The sequence below is a fragment of the Penicillium alfredii genome (genome assembly GCF_028826965.1).
Source record: "Penicillium alfredii strain IBT 34128 chromosome Unknown utg000001l_segment0_segment0, whole genome shotgun sequence".
NCBI lineage: Eukaryota > Fungi > Ascomycota > Eurotiomycetes > Eurotiales > Aspergillaceae > Penicillium > Penicillium alfredii.
The window spans coordinates 2,713,368-2,735,557 of record NW_026622698.1 but is presented as its reverse complement, the minus strand read 5'-3'; the positions used below and the strand labels follow the sequence as shown (position 1 = coordinate 2,735,557).

The 22,190-nt window shown below is 51.1% G+C and overlaps 10 protein-coding genes across 10 annotated transcripts; 5 read left to right on the top strand and 5 right to left on the bottom strand.

Annotated features, from left to right (window-relative positions):
• Nucleotides 1–114: 114 nt before the first annotated feature.
• Nucleotides 115–2,833, top strand: NUU61_001058 (WW domain-containing protein; the record flags this gene model as incomplete). Its single annotated transcript, XM_056651640.1, has 5 exons — nucleotides 115–182; nucleotides 238–481; nucleotides 685–1,807; nucleotides 2,114–2,602; nucleotides 2,826–2,833. The coding sequence occupies 5 exons, from the start codon at nucleotides 115–117 to the stop codon at nucleotides 2,831–2,833; spliced, it is 1,932 nt and encodes a 643-aa protein (XP_056516490.1).
• Nucleotides 2,834–2,988: 155 nt separating this feature from the next.
• Nucleotides 2,989–3,706, bottom strand: NUU61_001057 (uncharacterized protein; the record flags this gene model as incomplete). The annotated part of the gene is made up of 3 exons (XM_056651639.1): nucleotides 2,989–3,380; nucleotides 3,484–3,553; nucleotides 3,668–3,706. The coding sequence occupies 3 exons, from the start codon at nucleotides 3,704–3,706 to the stop codon at nucleotides 2,989–2,991; spliced, it is 501 nt and encodes a 166-aa protein (XP_056516489.1).
• An 890-nt stretch (nucleotides 3,707–4,596) lies between these two features.
• NUU61_001056 (uncharacterized protein) lies at nucleotides 4,597–5,004 on the top strand (the record flags this gene model as incomplete). The annotated part of the gene is made up of 2 exons (XM_056651638.1): nucleotides 4,597–4,693; nucleotides 4,808–5,004. The coding sequence occupies 2 exons, from the start codon at nucleotides 4,597–4,599 to the stop codon at nucleotides 5,002–5,004; spliced, it is 294 nt and encodes a 97-aa protein (XP_056516488.1).
• An 832-nt stretch (nucleotides 5,005–5,836) lies between these two features.
• On the top strand, nucleotides 5,837–6,533 carry NUU61_001055 (uncharacterized protein; the record flags this gene model as incomplete). Its single annotated transcript, XM_056651637.1, has 3 exons — nucleotides 5,837–5,905; nucleotides 6,038–6,110; nucleotides 6,187–6,533. The coding sequence occupies 3 exons, from the start codon at nucleotides 5,837–5,839 to the stop codon at nucleotides 6,531–6,533; spliced, it is 489 nt and encodes a 162-aa protein (XP_056516487.1).
• A 605-nt stretch (nucleotides 6,534–7,138) lies between these two features.
• NUU61_001054 (uncharacterized protein) lies at nucleotides 7,139–7,949 on the bottom strand (the record flags this gene model as incomplete). Its single annotated transcript, XM_056651636.1, has 3 exons — nucleotides 7,139–7,585; nucleotides 7,617–7,712; nucleotides 7,911–7,949. The coding sequence occupies 3 exons, from the start codon at nucleotides 7,947–7,949 to the stop codon at nucleotides 7,139–7,141; spliced, it is 582 nt and encodes a 193-aa protein (XP_056516486.1).
• A 951-nt stretch (nucleotides 7,950–8,900) lies between these two features.
• Nucleotides 8,901–9,668, top strand: NUU61_001053 (uncharacterized protein; the record flags this gene model as incomplete). Its single annotated transcript, XM_056651635.1, has 1 exon — nucleotides 8,901–9,668. One exon carries the CDS (start codon nucleotides 8,901–8,903, stop codon nucleotides 9,666–9,668), a length of 768 nt encoding a protein of 255 aa, XP_056516485.1.
• A 630-nt stretch (nucleotides 9,669–10,298) lies between these two features.
• Nucleotides 10,299–11,486, bottom strand: NUU61_001052 (uncharacterized protein; the record flags this gene model as incomplete). Its single annotated transcript, XM_056651634.1, has 1 exon — nucleotides 10,299–11,486. The coding sequence occupies one exon, from the start codon at nucleotides 11,484–11,486 to the stop codon at nucleotides 10,299–10,301; it is 1,188 nt and encodes a 395-aa protein (XP_056516484.1).
• Nucleotides 11,487–12,026: 540 nt separating this feature from the next.
• Nucleotides 12,027–13,853, bottom strand: NUU61_001051 (uncharacterized protein; the record flags this gene model as incomplete). The annotated part of the gene is made up of 4 exons (XM_056651633.1): nucleotides 12,027–12,270; nucleotides 12,337–12,476; nucleotides 12,546–12,903; nucleotides 12,982–13,853. The coding sequence occupies 4 exons, from the start codon at nucleotides 13,851–13,853 to the stop codon at nucleotides 12,027–12,029; spliced, it is 1,614 nt and encodes a 537-aa protein (XP_056516483.1).
• A 1,441-nt stretch (nucleotides 13,854–15,294) lies between these two features.
• Nucleotides 15,295–17,699, bottom strand: NUU61_001050 (uncharacterized protein; the record flags this gene model as incomplete). The annotated part of the gene is made up of 4 exons (XM_056651632.1): nucleotides 15,295–16,833; nucleotides 16,897–17,435; nucleotides 17,494–17,509; nucleotides 17,595–17,699. The coding sequence occupies 4 exons, from the start codon at nucleotides 17,697–17,699 to the stop codon at nucleotides 15,295–15,297; spliced, it is 2,199 nt and encodes a 732-aa protein (XP_056516482.1).
• Nucleotides 17,700–18,636: 937 nt separating this feature from the next.
• NUU61_001049 (uncharacterized protein) lies at nucleotides 18,637–20,423 on the top strand (the record flags this gene model as incomplete). The annotated part of the gene is made up of 4 exons (XM_056651631.1): nucleotides 18,637–18,885; nucleotides 18,988–19,482; nucleotides 19,540–20,216; nucleotides 20,288–20,423. The coding sequence occupies 4 exons, from the start codon at nucleotides 18,637–18,639 to the stop codon at nucleotides 20,421–20,423; spliced, it is 1,557 nt and encodes a 518-aa protein (XP_056516481.1).
• Nucleotides 20,424–22,190: the final 1,767 nt, after the last annotated feature.

Below are 22,190 nucleotides of genomic sequence, written 5' to 3'. Positions count from 1 at the left end.
ACAACACACTCTCTCGGATTATCGTCTATTGTCTATGCATATTGTTGTACTTTTGCGCTGTATGCCTTTGATGTTTTTTTGTCTTGCCTTAATCTCTCTTGTCTGAGGTCCGAGATGCCGCAGGAGGCCCCCGCAGACACCGCAGGCCCGTCTTCGCCTCCGCCTCGCTTGCCAGAGGGATGGTAAGTCGCGACGCTGTTCTTCCAGCAGATCCGATCTGACGATGAACATTACCAGGCTCCCTCAATGGGAGGGTGTCCAGCGCAAATGGTACTACGTCCAGCGGGCGACGGGAAAGTCCCAGTGGGAGATTCCCACCGAACCGGTTGTGCTCACCCCGTCCACGACCCCGACGTCTATCGGCACCGGTCCCTCGCAAGCACCGGCTTCACGGCCTTCGGCAAATAGCCCTGGCGTGACGGGATATGGCAACACCTCGACGGGCGGGATGTATACCGCGGCGGACAGTGCGAGGCTTTCCGTAGGGAATCGCGCTCATTCTGTCTGCGCAACCATTGCAAGAGTGGCACTGATGGCCAGATAGAGCTCCCTAGACCCCCCTTTCAGCGGGCAGCTAGACACTTCAACCGATGGGCCTGTCGGGAGACTAGATTGGCATTCGAATCACACCAGCCAGCACTCATCCAATCACAATGGACATTCTGCTTCAGGTAGCGCATATAGTTTGGTATGTTAGTCCCAGGAAGACGACGGTGGTCTACCTCGCTGATTGCTCTTCAGGATCCTCTCCAACAGAAATCATCTGGACACTTGAACATGATACAACCACCATTCTGGGCCGGTCAAGCACATCCCCGGTGCAATGTCGCAGGGCAGCCATCTCTCGATCGAGGTATTCATCAGTTGCCTTGGGGTCATGGTCAGGGTACGGTACAAGGGCCACCGGTTTTATCCCACGAGCAACGCCGGGAGTCTTACCAGGCCTTCTCTGCAGGACCAGCCCAACATGGGCTGCCAACGCAGCCGTGGACTGCGACTCTTCTAGCTCCCCATATCAATGGCGTGAGGGCTGAGCCCCCTCCACCCCAGCCTCAGTGGCAGGCTGCGCCCCAGGCTGCCTTTGCCAACGCTTTGCCCCATTATACATTACCCAATGCTGCTTCCTCGAATGTCTCGCAGGCATATTTCGGGACATACCCTTCAAGACAAAATACTGAAAATTGCGCAGCAGGCTTTGGGAATCTATCTACCCAGTCTTCGGATGTTTCGCACCCAAGGGCCGACCCTAGACCAAAACCACAAGTGTTTGTGCCGGTATACGACACTCATTCAAGTCACACCTCCCTCACACTGCCCGAACAAGGTCATTCTCTGTCCGGGCATCCTCTTTCACGATCCCATTCTCATCAGAGTGTGGCTTTTCCGCAACAGCTAGAGCCATCCTCATCTAGCAATTCACAGCCGTCGGGATACCCACCCCGCCCAAATTCGCAGAGTCACTATCATGGCATCTCTATGGCACGAACACATTCAGGTCCAGGAATGGCACACCCTTCTCAGAATCCCACAAACGAAGCTCCCCAATACCAAAATCCTCTGGTACAGGCCGGCGTCAACCAGTATCTCTCTCAAAACCAGGCCAAGCATACACTTGGAGCCACCGAGTATCCAGGGGCGGCCCAGTATCACCAGACGCTCCATCACCAACCGAGTCGGTCTCCTGGTCATTCGCAACGGTGGAATGATATGTCTCCTGACTCTCGGTTGGCTGCTTCAGATCCCCATTTTGTTAGTGGCCCATGGGCATCATCGACTCCACCCACATCCGGGCCCTCACAACCGGCCCGTCATTGAGGTCGTGGAACGGATTGTGCGAAGTCTGGGAGTATGAGCGAGTCGGGTAGCTGGACTTCATTTCGCGGTCCGGCTCATTTAACAGCTCATTATAGATTTCAGGCTTTTAGTACTGTCTTCTTTCTCGGGTTGAGACATGGGCATATGTCTGCATTTTTGTTGTCCGGGATATTTGGGCTGCAGGGGCGACCTAGTTGGTAGCGTTTAGCATATTCAGATCAGCGGCTTGATTGTTTGAGGATTGCCATAGCGAAGCTTCCAGTTTTGAATGAAACTTAATTTTACCTTCATGTCACAGATCGTTGCAACGTCTTGTTGGGGTCTGACCGGGGAAATGTCTATTCAACTGTAGGCCAACACTATACGATCGATACCTGGGACCTAGGGCGTGACAACTCACAGGCCAGTAGACCACACCGAGATATTGTCGTTGGCTCGGTCGATATCGATGGTCTCGCGTCCAGATTCACGCAGGGCGGCGATCTGGTGAAGGTGTGGGCCCCGGGAACCGTCAGCGCTCATGCCACGAGCCAAAGCTCTGCATTTGGGATTGAGTGTGTCACCAGCCAGAACACCTGTGGTACTGTTCGGATGGAGGGCACGTCATTTGCAGCGCCTACCGTTGCTGGTGTCATGGCGGACCTGTTTTCAGTCCACCCCAGTCTTCGAGTCCGGGGTCAGGTCGCCAAGAACGCAGCGGCCTGGGTTTGGAACCATGAGAATTCCTATGTGCGTATGGGTATGCGGGATGGCTTGCCGTCGATATGGAATGGGGAATTATTCGAACGTACGTTGTTGATTAGGGTGATAGTCTTGTTAGAGCAGCAATGAGAAGTTGGAAGACTTAATAGAACTACGCATAGACGACTGCACAGTGAACGATCACCCTGCCTCAATGAATATCTCAAACCATATTCCTAACACTAATCGGCCCGTCTTTACAACCAAGGCAAGAAACATATCTTGATGCTATGCATTGCTAGTTCAAACCCCGTAAAACACCCAACTAGCTAGCTAAATCACAAGTTCCTGTCTCATATGTCTGTGCGATCCTCGGCGTCCTCAAAACCTGGGCCCGAAAAAGAAAAAGGAAAAGAAACAACGAAAGAAAGGTGGCATGTCACAGAGGGATCCATGTCCTGGTATCCCAGAGCCAAGGCTTCTCGCATAAATTTAGGCCTCCTCGGCAGGAGCAGCGGGGGCAGGGGTCTTCTCAAGCTTGGCGATCTTCTTGGGACCCTCGGAGGTATCATCCTCCTCTTTCTCCTCGGTGGACTCCTTCTGCGGCTCGGCCTCATTCTCCTTCTCGGGAGCCTCCTCAGCCTCCTTGGCCTTCTCCGCCTTGGAGGGGCGGCCACGCTTACGCTTGACCGGGGTCTTGTCGTCGGCGGCCTTGGTGGGGGTCTCCTCCTCAGCCTTCTTCTTGTGGCCACGCCCACTCGACTTGGGGGTAGCCTTGGTGCCGGCCTTGGTGCCGGTGGGGGTAACCGGGGCGTCCTTGGCCTCGTCGCCGTTCTTTCTGTTCAGGGCACGAAGGTGCTGGCGGACTGCCTCGGCGGAGCAGTCTGTATTGTTGAAAACAAGTCAGTGTTATATTCTTGTTTTGATATGTGCCAACCTAAACACCACTTATGTCCAGGGTGAAGAAGCATCTCGAGGGAATCTTACCGCCCATCTTGGTGGCAATGGCCTCATAGTCGAGGACCGCCCCGCTGATGTTCAAAATGGTGACAAGAAGCTGTTATCAAAATATTAGTATTGTGAGGCAACCGCGTGGGATCGTGTATGGCAAAAGAGAAGTGAGGCGCGCAGATTGTGGGGACATTGTAATCAAAGAAGTAGGTCAACTTACTCTCTTGTCCTTGTCATGGTCCCAGGTAGTATTTCCCATGATGAAAATTGATAACAAGAATAAGAAAAAAAAGGTCAAGTTGTTCGTGTCTGGGTACTGGTCAAAGGAAGTGAAGCGGGTGTTGAAAGGTTGAAAGAACTGAGGGTTGTGAGAATAAATACGAAGGGAAAAGCAGGTTTGATCGAGATCTTAAACGCGGATCACGCTAAGGCCAAATCAAATCAACTGAGGCGGCTGATTTCGCTTAGCTCTTGATCTCATTCACTGAGAAAGTGAGGTTGATCTCGCTAACGCCAAATCAGATCTACAAAGATCGATCTATTCACAAGCAATCATTATCTCTCCGCCGTATATTTTATTAACTACACCATAGATCCGGATCGTGGGACTGGTATTTCCTTTTCTTAGCTATCTCTACTGCTTATTGGTTATTAATGTTATTTAAAATAGTCTGAATACAATAGTATATTCTTTTTAGTGGCCACTATTGCTGTGATCAGTATATCCGGCTAAGATAATAAACACACGTCTCCGGTTGTATGAAAGTATATAGACTCTGATCAGCAAGCTTTGAGGCATAGTATAGATATTGCATAGGTTAATGGACCTTCCAATATAAAATACTAGCTATATATGATCGTTTGTAGTATTACCTATAAAGGTCCTTGTGGCCACACAAAGCTCTTAATAGTTTTTATTAAGTCAAGACTTGTTAACCGGGGTAGAACGTCAAGAACTATTTCTCTAAAATCTGGTACCTTGATCATCTGTGAAGATGTTCTAATCTCTCTTAACAAAACCATCGCTAAACAATGTCCCGACAGACCGCAAAATGTGATAATTTTTCCGATGCCCGTACTTGGACATTGATGACATTTATATTGCACCGGTCTAAGTTCTATGCTGCCCTGTCCTGGAAGATACCTATCATGGCTAAACGTCTAGTGCCGGCCCGTCTCTCTAAATCCATGCTACACTTTACCGACGAGCACTTGGATATGGACAGTGGAAAGGGCCTAGGGCGACGTACAACACTTGTGTCAATTATTGTGCTAGGTCAAATTTCGTTTACTAAGTCACCCTACCCCTAGACCATGTGAGATGTTTGGATTTTACTAACCTTTTAGATACTTTACTCAGCATCCGCTACCGTCGACTGCCTCATGAAAACCAGGCTACTGGAAGACCACCGCAGCAGGTCTTTCACCGGCTCAACCTCGGGCGCCTCAGCATCTATCCTTCATGACCACATAGCCGACCGCAACCACCGAGCTCTCTTCAATTACAAATCTCTCCAGAGCCTAGGGCAATGGAGCCTGGCCAAGATTGCTCCATAAGGAACATACGGGTCTTGAGATGGTCTTTCATGGAGATGCTTCTCTCTGTTTGGAGCTATACTCTGCTTCCCCGATGGCTGGCTGGATGTACCTCGACCATCGGCATTACTATATCTGTGAGGTAAAGGCCTGCAGAACGTTTTGTTGGACCTTTTGGTTTTCCAACGGGCAAGCTCCACATGGCGCGGTGCTTCTGCGATGCAATTTAACCGCGGAGGATTCATCCCTGTGAAGACTCAGCGACTCCGAACAGCATGTTCATACTTCTGTCTATTGAAATAGAAAAATAGTTCCAGCTAGAGATAGGGAGTACCTATGAATGCTGCACAAGACTAGCATCGTATGTCGCTGTGTCTGAAGCTTCTGTTGCCCCGAGCTCCAACAAGTATATACGCTTGTTAAACGCCTATATTTTCAAGTGCATTCTATATCTAGTATTGTGACACTACTGACAAGGCTAGTATGTAGAGTGAATGAGAAAAGAGGACAGTCTATATAGTCATGACCTCAATATAAAAAGATAGATACACCGTGCTAGAATATCAGAACCGGATGCTCCACGACTAGATTAGAGATATCCAAGATAGATCAAGGCTCGTACGTACGCTCTTGGAGCCTCCGGCAGCTGCTCACTAGCTCTCACCAACCCTCGTCTTATTCGATCGGGCAGATCTCGTGGTCTGTTGACCACCCATATTTACTTTCACGTCACTTGAAGTCCTCTCTTAGGCTTTTGCCTGATTCCATTTTCTCCGCGTCACTTTCTTTTCTTCCACCGTCCTCGGAAAGCTTCCCACCGTCAAAGAATACAAATACTCTCTTTTTCCCAACCATGACCAAGGATACTGCACCTGTCTCTCCCAAGATGTCTCAGGTCTGGGATCGGACTGCTGATGCTAAGGTACGTACGAAGCGGTAACAGATTTGAGTCTATGGCCAAGTTTGCCTCTCTCCTTCTGCCGTGAATTCACGTCCAACACTCGAGACACGTCCAACACACAACCTAGCACAGGTTAGCTAATAGCCAGAACAGCTTCTTGCGGCGATCATTGAAACGAACCCCAATCCTATCGACTTCAACGCTGTTGCTGCCTACATGGGAGATGGTATATCCTCCCTATCCACTATTTCTCCGATACAAATGGGTACATTTCTAACATAGCTTCTTCTCTGTCACTACAGGCCGCACTCCGAATGCCTTGAGACATCGTGTCATCCGAATCAAGGAGAGTGCCAAGGGCGGAGACATGGACTCCACGCCCAAGGGCCCGCCTGCCGCCACCCCCGCCAAACGCAAGAGGGGAACGGCCACCAAGGTTACCAAGCCCAAGGGCAAGGCCAACTCCAAGGCCAACTCCAAGACCACACAGGCCCAGGCTGGGGCTACTTCTACCATCGACAACAATGACACCGCCATGGCCGAGGGTCTTGCCCAGGACGAGGACGAGGTGAGCAACATGAAGCTCAAGACCGAAACCTCGGACAATGAGTACGTTCCTCCTACTGCCGAGGACAACAGCACCGACTAAATGCATCTGCATTCTTCATTCGTGAGGAAGCTATGCATGCCCCGTGGGTTCATCACGGCGTAAATGATACATGAAACGAGATCCGGGGCTTCCTTTTTTCTTCTGTTTCCATTGGTCTGCATGCATGGGACTCGGGTGCATTTGATGAAATGTTTCTTTCTTTTCGAGAGGGTGATCTCGGTGGTTATTTCATGACCGGAATTGGCCAATGCTGGAGACTTTGCAGATACTTCTCGGACTGCAATCCAATTACTGATCTCCAACTTCTTCCCGTGTGTCTATACAAAGAATTAGTAGAAATAGATGATGTAGGTTACCCGCAGGAAAGCCCACCGACAAAGTAAAAGAGGCAAAAGAAAGACTTCTCGTGGTTGTCGCATTGAAAACGCGAGACTATCTACCGGGTGCCCAGCCCAACTCCATCGCTCGTCAAAGAAACATTGGGCACCGAAAAACAAAAACAAAAAAAAGAACCCCCCCCCCCCCCCCCCAAGCAGAACAAAGACAAAGTCCACCCTCTCAACCCTCAACTCCAAGAAACTCCCCGCGTCACACCATGAAGAACAGACCAAGGCCGGCCGCAAAGACGAACCAGGATGCCCAGCTCAGTGAAGGGCCTCAAAAGGAGAGGCTTCCTCGATCTCGAAGTCCTCGTCAGACTCGCCCCCACGAGCCGACAGGAAACTGGACTTCAGGTGCTTTACCTGCTGGACATCCAGGCCGTCCAGACGAGCCAGAGCCTCTTCAGAAAGCTCACGCGCGTTGTCGGCGAAGAGCTTGTCGAACTCCTCCGCCGTCGGCTCGGTCTTGATCAGGCCCTCGTTGGGGCTGGCCAAGTTGGCGCGCTTCCGTTTTCGAGCTGGGGTCTTGGGCTCTACGGCCCCATCCATGGTCGACTTTCGGGAGCGAGCCTTCTTGGGGGCGCCGGTCTTCGCATCATCCGTGTCCGCGGTCTTGGCTCGTCGGACCAGATCTCGGATCTTCGTGATGCGCTCCTTGATGGCCCGTGGGGTGGGCTTGCAAGCCTCCTCACCGGCTGGGATAGATGTTAGCTTGATTGAACATAATATGGTTTTCGGTGACGGGGAGTGAAGTTGTATCAAGGTAAGTGGTGGAATACTTACGCCAGGCCGCCGCAATCGCGTTGGCATCGACAGAGATATCATGGATCTCGAGGATCTTGGTCAAGAGCCGGGTTTTCACAAAGATATCAGTATGGTGTCAAAACTGAGGAACCCAGTGTCAATAGGCAGAGAGGTAAGAAGGAGTATGGTGAAGAAGAAGAGAGAGAATGGAAGACAACAAGCAAGAGATAGAGATGATGTAGGGTGAGAGTTCGTGCAAGGTGAATGGGGATGAGTCAGTAAAGCAACTCACGATTTGGTCATTTGCAGCATCCCAGCGAATCTTGCCCATGGTGATGGTATTGATCGAGTGACAAGTAGAGGTGAGGCTTTTCAATAAAGATAGAAACGATCTCAACCGAGGCAGGAAGCGTGGGAAGAGGCTTGGGGGTGCGAGGGGTGCGAAGAAGGAAAAAGAGAGAAATGACTTGAGCGAGAGAAAGGTGCCTTTTATGATTTCCCAAATAAGCAGCAATGACGCTTCACTTCAGATCGTGGGTTTTGTAGAGAGGATTTCCTAAAACAGTAATAATGAAGGCCTAACCCTGTTGCGCGCAGCCACGCTCCACGCATATTAACATTTAATTTCTACGATGAAGCAGTAATCAAACAATATACCATAGTATTATTGTAGCTAGGGTATATATTTATCTCAATGTTTGTGGTCTTGAATGTTTTGGGTTTTTATGTCTTCATCCTACTTCATGTTACTTATCTCGTACTTCAAAATCACTTATCTCGTACTTTCCCGCTAGTTTCTCGCCACTTTGCTATGTAATGTTTAAGAGGCAAAGCATCTTTATTGACTGTAAACCTTTATCCAAACAAGGAAACCTAGGAAAGTGAATGTTTATCCTAGGTCCAATCCAGTACCCTATTGCCAGCATTTTGATATCGGAGCCCTGCAGCCTGCAAAGACCGGTCCCTGTGTTGTGGTTACAACTTTCTGGGCCCTTGATTCCTACAACTCCGTCCTGCTAGCAATTAACGCGGCCTTGGTAAGTCGAGAACATGGATGCACGACTTACTTCACCCTTATTTGCTAACAATCCCATCCTAGATCTACCGAACAAAATCAGACTGTTTCTTGCTACCACCCGGTAAGTCTGTAAAACTGCGTCCCAACACTTTCCAAACCCACGACTCACAAGCCGACAGCCGTTGTCTACCGACGTTACATCCTCCATCCCTCGAAACATCAATTTCGCTTCTATCTCAACCAAAACCCACCCCGCCCATCACTATGAAGGTTGAAACCGACCGTCTTCTCGCTGCCGTTCTCGCGGCAAGCCCTACACTCAAGGCAAGTCCACGTTATTTTCCAGGCGCGTCCGATGAACCTCACACATCGTGCAAGCTAACAGAGACTCGCAAGCTCGACTACAACAGCATCGCCGCCATGTACGGCCAGGGCGCCAAGTACAACACCGTCGAGCACAAGTTCCGTGGATTTCGCAAGTTGGCCGAGCAGCTGCGCGCCGAGGCCAAGGACAGCGGCGAAACGGCCAACTTCTCGCCTGCAGGCCCTCGCGCTCCTCGCACTCCCCGTGGTGCCTCCGCCAAGTCTACTCCCTCCACCAAGGGCAAGAAGCGCGCCAAGGGCGGTGATCTCCCCGCTGATGATGTCCCGCTCAAGTCTCCCGTTCTTATCGTCGACGATGAAACCGATGTCTCCCCAATCAAGCCCGAGATTAAGGAGGAGAACGATTGGATTCGTAATGCAATCGGTATCAGGATTCACACTGCTGAGCTGCCTGCCGATGAGCCCGCTCGCAAGCGTCAGAAGTCGGTCATCACCGCGACTGATCTGCCCGTCGAGCTGCCCACAATCGAGTCAGCCGCTGTGTCTCGCCGCGACAGCCGCTCGAATGGATATGTGCCTCCGAAGATTGAGGTAAACGTCGAGTCGCAGGAGATTGTTGACGCCACCGCCATGGCCACTGCAAGCAAGCTCGACAAGGCCATGACTGAGGCCGCGATTGCCGAGGCTATTCTTCTCGATGAGGCTTGAGCTCACAGTCTGACAATCTTGCCAGCCAGGGGATGAGTTGGTGACGGAGGGATCGAACAGTTTTGTGTTTTCGTTTTTTCTTTCTCGATCATGGAGTGGAGCTTAGGGATGATTCAGATCCTTGAAGAAGACAGATGAATGCGCTGGAATCTACCTAGGGAGAAGTGTTATCGATCAATGGAATTGCTAATTTGCTCCACCAATTCATTGTTTACCCAAAAAGATCTTCAGACAATCATTTTTATTAGAGATAACTGTTCTACAGATGTTAATGGTCTTGAGACAACAAGACAGGCCCGTCAAAAGCCAGAAACACGATCAATTATGTATGTATACATTGTGATTGCTGCCTGTGCCTTGATCCAAAGAAACATAGACACGGGCAAAGCCACATCCGAATCTCCGAGGATATGGGAAGAACTTGGCCTTGAAGGAAATACAAAAACCAGTGAAATGCTCATCAAGTCCAACAAAGAAACGCCGCTCATGTCAATGGGTATCTAAACAGATGCAGAGGGAAACAACGTGAAAGCACATAGTACAAAGAAAACAGCCTCCCACAAGCCTAATTATATCCTCGGGTATCCCGGAAACACAGGTGTTCAGAAAATGATCAAAATATGCACTGAATTACACCCCTGAACTTAGCCGTCGCCCGTTCCATGTCAACAATGAAGGCATCGGCTGCAGCTTCCATGAGAATCTTTTGTTGCGGGGGGTATTCGATTGCGCAATAAATTTCTTCGTTTCATTATGGAAGGCACTGGTGAGTCGTTGGTAGAGGTCCTCCAATTGCGCGTGGCTAGGCTTAGTACTTTGTTGGAGAGGTCGGTGGGTGGGCGGCACGGGTGTATCGGGGAGATCGTCATCAGAGTCACCGGATTGTGAGCCATAGGAGCGGATTAAATCTTCCAAATTGGGCGAGGGTTTAGCGGTGGTGCTCGCAAGTTCGAATAGAGTCGAAGTAGGTCTCGGGTTTCCGCGTGACCTTTGCTTGGCGGGAGTCGAGAAACCTGAGACATTTGGCACAGAAACATCATTTGAAGGCATTTTTTCATGTTGTCGTCTTGCTGTTGTGGTGCGCAATGCGGACATTTGATTTTTGGGGTGCAAGGGCTTGGGAACCGACTCTTCTCTCGAAGTAGTCGAGAAACGCCTGCGATAAGTAGCACTCCCACGAGAATGAGGAGACCGTGATCGCGACTGTGACGGCGGGCGATCAAAAGGACGAGAGCTTCTGGTAAATCCATCAAGGCGCGGACTCGGTCCTTCTGAGTCGGGGTACGAGGTCTTTCGAGTCCTCCTTTCAACACTTCGATGACTTCTTCGTGGCGATCCTACCAGTTCTAGGGCCTGTTGCCGAAGTGCTGGCTGGGGTTTTTGGCTACATGTCTCTTCTATGTCGGGCGAAGTATGTTGGTCTTCCTCGCTGCTGTGATGAGAATACTCAGAGATGGGAGGCACATTGCCAGGAATTTCCTGTTCTGGACTTGGCCCTGCACTCAGCCGAGGATTCTGTTGATGCTCCTTTGTATGTGCCTCATGAACCTCCAGGCGGCGCCGACACGATTGCCACGAATAAGCACGCTGAGTCCGATCAAAGAAATGAGCCGATAAAGCGACCCAGAAGCTTTTTGGGTGCTCAGCAACAGTAGTATAACACTGGCGCTCTTTGTAGAGTTCGATCAGAGCTGCTTGCTCGCCCGTTGTGAGCTGCTTGCCACGGCCGGAGACAGGGTCACGGCGACCACTGATATCGTGCAACCGCGTCCCTCGAGATGACGCAAGTCCTGAGCCCAGCGGCTGTGGGCTAGACATGGCGTTGTGTGTCAAACAACTTTCGATATATCAGGCGTGTGATATTTAGTCAGCTCTGGGCTCAACTGAGGGCATGTCAGAACAAGATCGGTGGGGCTGCAAAAGGCAAGATTGCCATCAGGCCCACATTTGGCAAAGCACCAATCTTGATAAGAGAGGGTCTGGACAACATGTCGCGGTTGCCGAGAAGCGCGTTGAGACGCGTTCGCGTATGGCACGTGATTTGTGCATAGATGAACGTGCACAGCAAAGTAAATGGATGCTGCATGAACATAAGCCAACAAACTTAAATGATAATGTTTTCTAATATCAAAAAAAAAAAATACCATCCCTAGGCTATGGGTTCTCTCAAGCCTATGTTCAAGCATCAAGGAATGTGCAAACGTAGTCGTGATCAAACTGGACATAACCAAATATATATCACGAACCCATATCACTTTTAATTTTGAATTTTTGAATGTCGATTCACAATTGTCGCTATATATGCCAATTATTGGTAGGACAGCTGAACATCAGCAATCACACCCTTTCTCCTTTCATCTACACATCCTGAGTGTTGGCAATCGGCTTCTCGACAGTCTGATTAGACAACACATCCGTACCCACACTCTCGTGGTGCACGGTCTCTCCGACAACATCCTTGGCGTGTAGAGTCTTCTCGCGGGCTTCTTGGATGAGACCATCCAGTTTGGAGTTTCCAGGCTTGGTATGCCACGGCTTCGGCCCATTGTCACTGAACAGCTCCTCGACCTCCTCAATAGTCTTGCCGCAAGTTTCAGGGTACCTGTGAAAGAAATGGGATTGGTCAGATCATAAAGTCCGGAAACGAGGAAAGTGGAGGAAAACTTACGTGAAGAAGACCTGCACAGCGGCGCCGATGCAGAGAACCCCGAAGACAATAAAGAGTTTCCAGGTGATGTTGGCAAAGCCAGGTGGAACGAAGAGACCGAGAGCAAAGTTGAAAAGCCAGTTTCCAACGGCGGAGATACTCTGGAAAATCATATTAGCTTGCTCTACTCAAACAAAGACATAGAAGGGCTTTGAAGTATGCAGACTCACCATGCCCACAGCGCGGGTTTCCAAAGACCAAACTTCTGCTGCGTAGACCCAAGCGACGGGCGCGAGGGTGAGCGCGTAGACAATGATCAGAAAGTAGCTGAAAGCAATGACAGTGTGGGCCTTGGATCCGGTGACCCTAATCAGGACATTGAGATTGCCATCCACGCCATCAGGCACATATTCTCCAGCGGACAGGACTCCGCCGACCACGAAATGGCATAAGGCCATGCCGATGGCACCGTACATGAACAGGGTGCGACGACCGGTCTTGTCAATATAGAAGAAAATGATGGATGTGAAAATAATGAAGAGGGCGTATTGAATGCCGGACGAGATCAGAAGGATGTTGCCGGTCATGCTGTTGATTGCGAGGCGTGAGTCATTGGTTATACAGTTTTGATTCGCAAGGAGGGAGAAATTCAACCGGCCCACTTACTTGGCCATCTGGAACACATAAACAACATAGTATGTCATGACATTCGCACCCGAGAGCTGCTGCCACGCCTGGACCGTGAAGCCGGCCATAGTACGTCGCCACATTCCGTTGTGGAAGAACTTGCGCCAGCCCGGAGCAGCGGCACGCTCCGCAGCCAAGACGGTGGTGATTTCCTCCCACTCAGCAACGACGAGAGGATCATCGATGTTTCCCTTGGCCTGAATGCGAGCCAGAGTCGTGATCGCTTCTTCTGTTCGATCCACTTTGGCAAGCCAGCGAGGCGAGCGAGGCAAGAAGGGCAGACCGGTCATTAACACGAGACATGGAACAAACTGCAACCCCCAGGCAAGACGGAACGACGCAGCTCCCGGAATGAAGGAGCAGCCATAGCCAGTGAAGAACATGATAAAAATACCCCATTCGATTGCCAGTTGCTGGATAACGATGATCGAGCCGCGCTTCTCTTTCTTGGTGATTTCCGCCAGATACACGGGCACTTGCGAGGATGTAATGCCCACACAGACGCCGTTCAAAATGCGGCCGGCCATCAGCGACCCGAAGCCATTCACGCCGGCCTGCACCGCGGTTCCGATCAGCCACCATAGACACGCAAAGAAGATCGAGTCTCGGCGACCAATTTTGTCGGAGATCGGGCCAGCCATCAGCGAGCCGACGACCGAGCCAGCGGCGAGAGCGGAGTTAATCGCACCCTGTCGAACTCCGTGAGGGTTGTGGAAGTAATCGATATACTGGCTGGTGCCGATGATAGCTGACATCGAAGAGATATCGAAGCCAAACAGCATGCCACCGACTGTCGCAATAATTGCGACAAAGTAGGTGTTATACACCTTGGGGAATGTGAGCAACCCCATTGTGGATGCTGCGGACGTGGTCAATTGTTGCCAAAGGAGACCTTGTTATGGACGTTGGGAAGTGTTACACCGACAATCTGAGCGAACAGTGCCTCGAAGAAAGCGCCAAAGCTTGGTTTCACCCAAGAGTCGTACCACACGAAGGAGTCATGCAGCGCACTTTATACCACAGACTGGGAGAGGTGCGTATAGAGGGAAACGCATGGCCATTCATGGTCAATATGCAGAATTAGCCGGAGCTAGCGTCAGGTGTCCAGGTTCCATCCAAAACCACGTGTAGTCTGCTCAAGCTAGTCACTCATGCTAGAGGCACTGGGGGAAGCTGCCCAAAGCACAGTGGCGTTCAGCCTTCCCCCAACGGGGTGACGCCGAGGCTTTTAACGTGTTGTGGCCATTGAAGACACAAGGGACGACCATCGGTCCGAAAAGCCGCATGCTTTTCCCCGCCGGACTTTCGCCATCTTTGGGGATTGATCTTTGATTGAGACAGAAAATACACAGGGCTCCCGTGGGGAGGTGGTTACTCCATTGTGGGTAATTTTTGATGGTTGTTTTGTTGGACTGAGTCCAGTCGGATGAGTGGAAGATTCATGGAGGGGTTAAATCTCCGATGCGGGTAAAGGAGCATCGGCACGGCAGGTGGGAGAATAGAAGACAGGGTACATGCGTTCCCCACAGAAAGGCAGTCATGCGGAGTGGCATGTTTGCGGGGATGTCGAGTCTCATTTTGCCTCAGACAAAGTGCAATTTTTGGCAGATTCAGGCTCTCGTTGGTGGAAACAGGCCCCATTCGTTGCACTAGTGATTCCCCGCTTGTCCAGTTACCAAATGAGTGTATAGATCTATGAATGTAGACATGTCGAGAACATCGAGTCACCTGAGCAAGTATAGATCAGCACTCGAAGGTTCCAGCCATAATTAAGCGACACTGTCGCTGTTATTTCCATCGTTATCGCGAAAACACAACACACACCGTTAGAACAGAACACGACTATCTAATCAAAAGCGGCAGTTGTGGTTGGTGGAAATGAAGTCGCCTCAAAACGCCTCATTTCCCTGTCTCGCATAGCGGGGACACCCACGCGGGTTTGCTAGTCGTGTTCACGCTCTTAGCTCTGAGAGCGATTTAAGCGAAGCACTCGGTAAAATTCAGGGTCAACTAAGAACAAACCAACAGCGAATTCACCGATAGGCAAAGCTGCCGAGGACGAAATACACCACAGTACCAAGTTGAATGGGAAAAAGAACATGTTACAACGAGGCTCACTTGATCATTCCATGATATTCAAACATTAACTGAACACCTCATATGCGAAAGGTATCCCCAGGCTAAATGGCCTACAGTGTGCAAATGCCATCATTCCGAAGCGCCTAACTTGAAAAAAAAAAGCAAACCCGAGAAACGCCTAGCGTGCATGCGACAGCTCTTGAGGCCCATCGTCTAATGGCACACCTCAATCCACTGCGCAACGATTTCCTCCATGTCATGCGCAATGCCCCACTGCGAGGAGAGGCAGCGAAACAGCTTCTGCATCGAGTTGAGCTCATAAAGAAGATTGCGGATGACAACATCAGTATGAACCAACAGCCCTGCATGCTCGCCCTGGATAAAGCAGCGAGTCTCTGAACTGGAGATTGGCGGGATAATCTCATCGCCCAGGCAGAGGTCAGATGGGTACAGCACGGCATCTTGCCAGACAACGGCACGCGGGAGTTTGACAGTTGCGAGGCCTGCAAGCGAGAAGACCACATACACAGTCGCAGCAGCAAAGAGAGAGCTTGGCATGTGTACAACATGAGCACGGCCACGAGGGAGCTGCTCGACAATGTATTGAATAGACCAGGCGTGCAGCACCGCGCGGCGAGCTTCCTCGCTATGGGCCCATTTGACGAGATCGAATCCTGGATGGAGAGTCTGGCCGGCCCCCGAGATATGTTGTGAAATGTTGTACCGAGAACACACATGCCGAGCAAGAACTGTCGAGCTAATCATGGTGTCCAGACAAACTGTGTGCCAGCGAAGCAGAAGCTCAAGTCTCTCAGGTTCAGAGAAATGAAGGCTCATGTGAATGGTTTCGAGCACTTGGACTAGGGCTCTTCGAACATCGGATTGACCGGGCACTCCCACGGCAAGTTCATTGTCATCGCTGTCGGAGACCAGAGATTGGAGGCCCTCGAGAACCACACGGAGTGCAAATGGAGAGAACTGGTATTTCAGGCAGCGAAAATTGCTAATTGGCGGGAAAAGAGACCGAAAGATGGCCAGGAAGGACTGATCCTGGTCCGGGGGGGCCATATAGGACAGCCAACCATCTGGAGTGTTGGCATTGAAAGCATTCTCACTACTGGGCAGGGTCAGTGGGTTAGAAGTATGTTGAGCAGCCGGGCCATCACCCGACATCTGCGCCACAAGACCATCCAGCACATAGTATGCCAACAGGGCGCGCTTTTGGACTTCCCGAGCAGACCAAATGCGCCAGCTGTAGTCTTTTTCTGCGAGAGGGGCAGTGGCAGAAGGTAGGTTTCCCATTGAGTACGACTGGCTGTTGTACATGCCACAATGCCTCGCCCAAAAGAAGCCCAGCGGCCGAAAAACCTGGCTCGTGGTGCGGATCGCCCGACTTTTGGACAGCACCCCGTAAATCTGGCCGAGAAGAGCCGTGAGAACTAGCTGTACTCCCGGACAGGAATCGTAGGGGCCACGATGGTTGATCAAAGACTGCCAGGAAGTAGCAACGGCAGTGTGAGCCAGCCGCCACAATGCTTCACCCTTGGCAACCGAGTCTTTGGGGCCGAGATACAAAGACCCAATGGCAATGGCATTGAGCAGGAGAGCATGGGTGCATTCTCGAAACACAAAGGTCGCTGGATGCAAAATAGGGAATGTGGGGATGAAGCGAACGAAGAACATGTGGAGACACGCGTCGAGGAAGACCGAGGTGATGGATGTGGCTTTCACTGCGGCGGTAACACTAGAAGACTACAAGAGATGGTAAGTATGCGGAGGGAAATTGAAGTCTCCCTCGTGGGGCACTCTACTCACCGAGATGGTCACCATCTCCGTGACATCACGAACCGCCTGGTGTCCGCCACCAGATGGGATTGTCCCAACGGAAGAGGTTCGATCATCAAACGAGTTGGGAGACTCAAAATTCATGCCATTGACATCCTGCATGATCGGTGGAAAGGGTAGGGTGCCCAAAGGCATCTGCCACTGGTCTGTTGCGTCGGACGACATCAAACTCTGGAACAGCTCCTCCGAGTCTGGCCAGGTCAATGCAAAGTCCATTTCTTGGGCAATACTGGGCAGGCCCTGTTGCTGTTCTGACTGAGCTTCATCATCCCATGACTGGCTGGTCGCCGAAGTCGACGCGGGGCCTGTGGTAGGGACAGTAGGGACACTGCTCGTGTCCGCCGGGGTGATTGACTCGATCGATGCCGGCTGCGAAAGGCCTGCACCGGGTGGAGGATTTTCATTCTCGCTCACATTCCGAGTATGCATCTTCGCATGTCGACTCAGGGCATCCTTTCGAGCAAAGGGCCGACTACACTCGTCGCATACAAATGGCTTGGACCCCGTGTCTGGAACATCTGGTCAGCATGAAGCCTGTTTCAAAGATTCAATAATCATCGCACTTACGGGATCGTTGATGGCGCTGGAAAAGCGGTTAGCTCTTGCATGCCTTGGCGTAGCCAACTGCTCCTCATGCGTGGGGCATTGTGGATGAAGTTCAGACTCACTCTGAGATGTTCAGCCTTGGAAAAGGTTCTGTGACAGTTTGGACATGCCAGTTTCTTGACCCCCGCGGGGACAGGCGGTGCCGTCGTGATCTCCATCGACGCCATTCTGAGTGGCCGGGAATTGCAGAGAGTGAAGAGAGGAAGTGGTGGAGCGGTTGTGGGGTGTGGCACCGGAGTGATCGGTGCCGAGAAGTCGCTTTTTTTCTGTGGGCGATTCACCGCCCGAGTTGACGAGAAACAATAAGCAAACTAGATCTTGTATGGATTATTCTTCCTGAAGGATTGGTCGGAGTGGGCAGCGAGGGGATTGTTCTGAAGCTATTGATACCAACCACCCACTGTCCCACAAGGCACCCAGGGATGTGTGCATATGGTCTTATCATATTGATGGTAGGCCAGACTATCGAGTCCACTGCCTCAGAGTGGGGGGTTACGCGGCTTGCAAACAATCGCCTCGGTAGTTAACTTCGTTATCATCGTTGCTGACTACTTCCCCCGCGCCATCCAACCTCAGGTTGAATGGTCTCTTTACACGGTTTGGGGCTTCCGGGGCAGAGGGATATGAAGGAATGAGGTCTCGGTAATTGACCACTCGTGCGGTGCCGGACTCATCCACAGAGACCATCGGCTAGCCGGGTTCAAGTGCCAGACGCTTTTGACTAATCACCACTCGCAATTGCTGCGTTGTGACTCGCCGAGTCCAGTCGACTGTGGGGACTCTCCGCATTTCTCTCCACAACAATGCCGCGCGAGTACCCCGGGCTTCCCGGTATCTCCGGGGCCAGGGGGGCGTGCAGTTAGCGTCTTGGCTATGCACACACCCAGCATGGCTGCTGTCCAAAAGTCTTGTTTCGCCTGAGAACCCTCGACCAATCCTTCTCGGCTCCATTCCATAACACCCTTCTCTGCAGTCGTTTGGGTTCTTTTCCTGGTCAAATGCCCCAGACCCTTTACGGCGTTCGACACCTGGCCTTTTCTTGAACCTGAACATTGAGTCGGGAAAAGTTTGTATTCATTTGGTTTCAGAAGGACATGCTATAAGATGCCATCTATGGAGTTGCAACCGTCGTCCTCTCCGACCGCCGAGGTCGAAGGAGCCCCGGCCACCAAGGCCGACATCGACCTCGTCGAGAGCGCCGAGGCAGGCCAGCCGTCCACCTATGCAGAGTCAGTGGCCACTCGCCTCCCCAAGGCGCATCGGGATTATCTGCTTGAACGGCATGGGACGTATGAACTCGATCCTATCCCGGGAATGGACCCGGCGGATCCTTACAACTGGCCCGAATGGAAGGTGAGTTGTTTCCGTTTACGCCGTCACCATCCCTTGCCCCTTTGAGATGGCGATGGCAAGTAACCCATCTGGCTGGAAGGCTAATGCGCCGGAAATGGCTAGAAAATGTCCAATCTTATTCTGGTGGCATTCCACGCCTGCATGGGCACCTTTACTGCTGCCGCCATCATTCCTGCCTATGCGGACATCGCCAAAGAGCTTAACGTCAACCTGCAAAAGGCCAGTTACTTGACGTCGCTGCAAATCGCCATCCTGGGAGGAGCTCCTCTATTCTGGAAGCCGTTGTCTAATCGGTTCGGGCGACGCCCCATCTTCCTTCTGTCACTTATCTGCAGCCTGGTGTGCAATATTGGCTGTGCCAAAAGCACCACCTATGCCTCGGTAGCCGCCTGCCGAGCCCTTGTTGCCTTTTTCATTTCCCCGGCCTCTGCCATCGGCAGTGCCGTGGTGATGGAGACGACTTTCAAGAAGGATCGCGCCCGGTATATGGGTGTTTGGACACTCATGGTCACTCTGGGAGTACCGATCGGGCCTTTTATCTTCGGCTTCGTGACCTACCGGGCTGGCTATCAATGGATCTATTGGATCCTAGCCATGGTAAGTTCTGAATTTTCAAGTAGATGAGTCTGGTCGCTGATCAAAATCCGCTGCAAGATCAACGGGGCTCAGTTCATCTTGTATCTGCTCCTGGGCCCGGAGACCCGCTACGTGGGTAGCGGCGCCGAATATCAGGGATCAAGCTGGAAAACGCAGTATCTGTCACTTCGGCGGATCGATCCGACTCCGCTGACCTGGTACGAGTTCGTGCGACCGCTGACCATGGTGCGCCACCCGTCGATTATGATCCCTGCCTGTGCATACTCGATGGTCTTCCTGTTTGGAAGCATCCTGGCGACGGTCGAAGTGCCGCAGCTGCTGCAGGAGAAGTTCGAGCTAAACTCCGAACAGCTGGGTCTGCAGTTCTTGGGCGTTATCATCGGGTCCGTGATTGGCGAGCAGATGGGCGGCGTTCTGTCCGACTTCTGGATGAGCCGTCGCGCACGACGCCTGGAGCACAAGCCCGAGCCCGAGTACCGGCTGTGGCTCAGCTACTTCGGGTTCGCACTCACCATCATCGGCATGATTGTCTTCCTGGTCTGCACCCAGGAGTCTCCCTCTGGCCACTGGAACGTGTCGCCCATCATCGGCACCGCCATCGGCGCCGTTGGCAACCAGCTAGTCACGACGGTCATGATGACCTACGCCGTCGACTGCTATCCTCAGGAGGCTGCCAGCGTGGGTGTGTTCATCACCTTCGTGCGCCAGATCTGGGGGTTTATTGGCCCTTTCTGGTGAGTGTCCCCTCCCTTCTTCTCCCTCCGCTCAATTTGCTCCGTATCATTTTTGCTAACCAGTCATCCAGGTTCTCTCCCATGTTCGAAAATGTCGGCGTGGCTTCCAGCTCGGGTGTTGGATCGGCGCTGGTCATCGCGGTGAGTGTCATTCCGACCATTTTCCTCCACGGGAAAGGGCGGACCTGGCGTTTGCGGGAGGAGTAGGGGCTTAAGAGGTGGTTTTGGCATTCGGTATCATGCTCGGAGCTTCCTAGGGAATCGTTTTGAGTGTGTGAACTTGGAATATGGGTCTGCATGTAAGTTGATATGGTGGTTAGACTCGACTCGACATGGGATAGATTGTCGGGGAATTCGCTGTATATAAATCAATGAGACAAGGACTGCTTCATGATTCACGGCCATGCTTCACAGTAGAAATTTCATCTCCATGAAGCAAAGACCGCACAAAACTCAATATCTCAATGTCGATATGGGTAGAGCTGGAAACACAGCCAGACAGAAAATCAAGAAAACTAGGATCGGAATTTCCTGTTCTTATTGTCGAAGTAAAATAAAACCCGGCTAAACAAAAGATTTTTTTTATCAGCCAAAATTAACCAAGTACCATAGTCATCTAGTAAACAACCCGGGATCACTCGGCCCACCGAGCCGAGATTAAGCCGCGCCGAACTCGGCCTGATCTCGTAGAGAACTCAGAATTGTACGGATTTTGAAGCATGAGCTATGCAGCCACATCGTATATATGTACTTCAATCTATGTGATCTACACTCGGTCGATGCCTTTGGCATCTTGATACACTTGACTTCGCTATAGAGATTGGTCAATTGTTAATTACAGATAAAACAGACACTGAATTCCCACACTCGCTCTACGCCATAATTATGTATGATTTATCCGATCCTGTCAAGTCTCCTCTTGGCATGGCATTCCTGTCACTGGCGGCAGAAATCTATTCCGACATGGAAGAAATTATACCCTGCCCCACTCTCATCAGTTGTGGTCAGCATCTACGAGTCCTTCATGCCATTGTTAGATGTTTGCTGGGTGATTTGAATTCTACCTGAATTGCAAACGAAGTGCCGTTTGCCCGACGCTTCTAAAATGGCAATAAAACTCATGTGGTGGAGTTGATGATCAAGTGTGTGGCATTTAGATCTCTTGCAGACTGATTATTGGTCCAGAACTACGTAAATTGTCGTGTTTATTTCACTGATCATAAGACTCAAAAGAACCTCCTCTTATAATTTCATTCAGGTTTATCATCCTCCTCTAAAGGACCATCAAAAAAGGGAATATGATCCGGTTCCTCATCCATCCACGTATCCGGATCATGTCTTCTTTTGCACCACGCGCAACGGATATTCCCGTCTCCCGGAGCTCGAGCTCCACACGGACACCAAAACTATAAAGATCAGGTCATCAGCAGTTGCCTCAATTAATGGGTCTCATTAATCAGGCTGGTTTCTGATATATATACCGCGGTATAGAGCTGGTGATCCGGCAGCCATAAGCCCTCATCCACCTTGAACCTGTCAAACCCAACCTGCTAAACACACATAGTCCGTTTTTCTATAGTAATCGCGATCATCGTCTTCCTCTTTTTGTTTGCAGGAGTGGCATATCCAGCGAGTGCATTGGTCGCAGTCGCAAAGCTCGGATATGCGTAGTGGCAAGTCTTTTTCAACTTCCTCATCACAGGATGCACAATAACAAACAATTGTGTGGCTCTCATATGCTGGATCTAGATGGGGCCTGCGACGGGATTGGTAGCGATGCGTGTCTCTCACTCGGGGCACATATCGGCATTCCTAAGAGAATACAAATTAGAATTATATCTCCAAAATGGTATAATAATTACATAGGCAGTTAGGCCAACCTCGCAGACATTTATCTCGCGTTTGAGACATGGGAGGGCATTGGTTGCGTCACAGTTGATATTATCGACCTGAACCTCGATCTCTTCGTCGTAG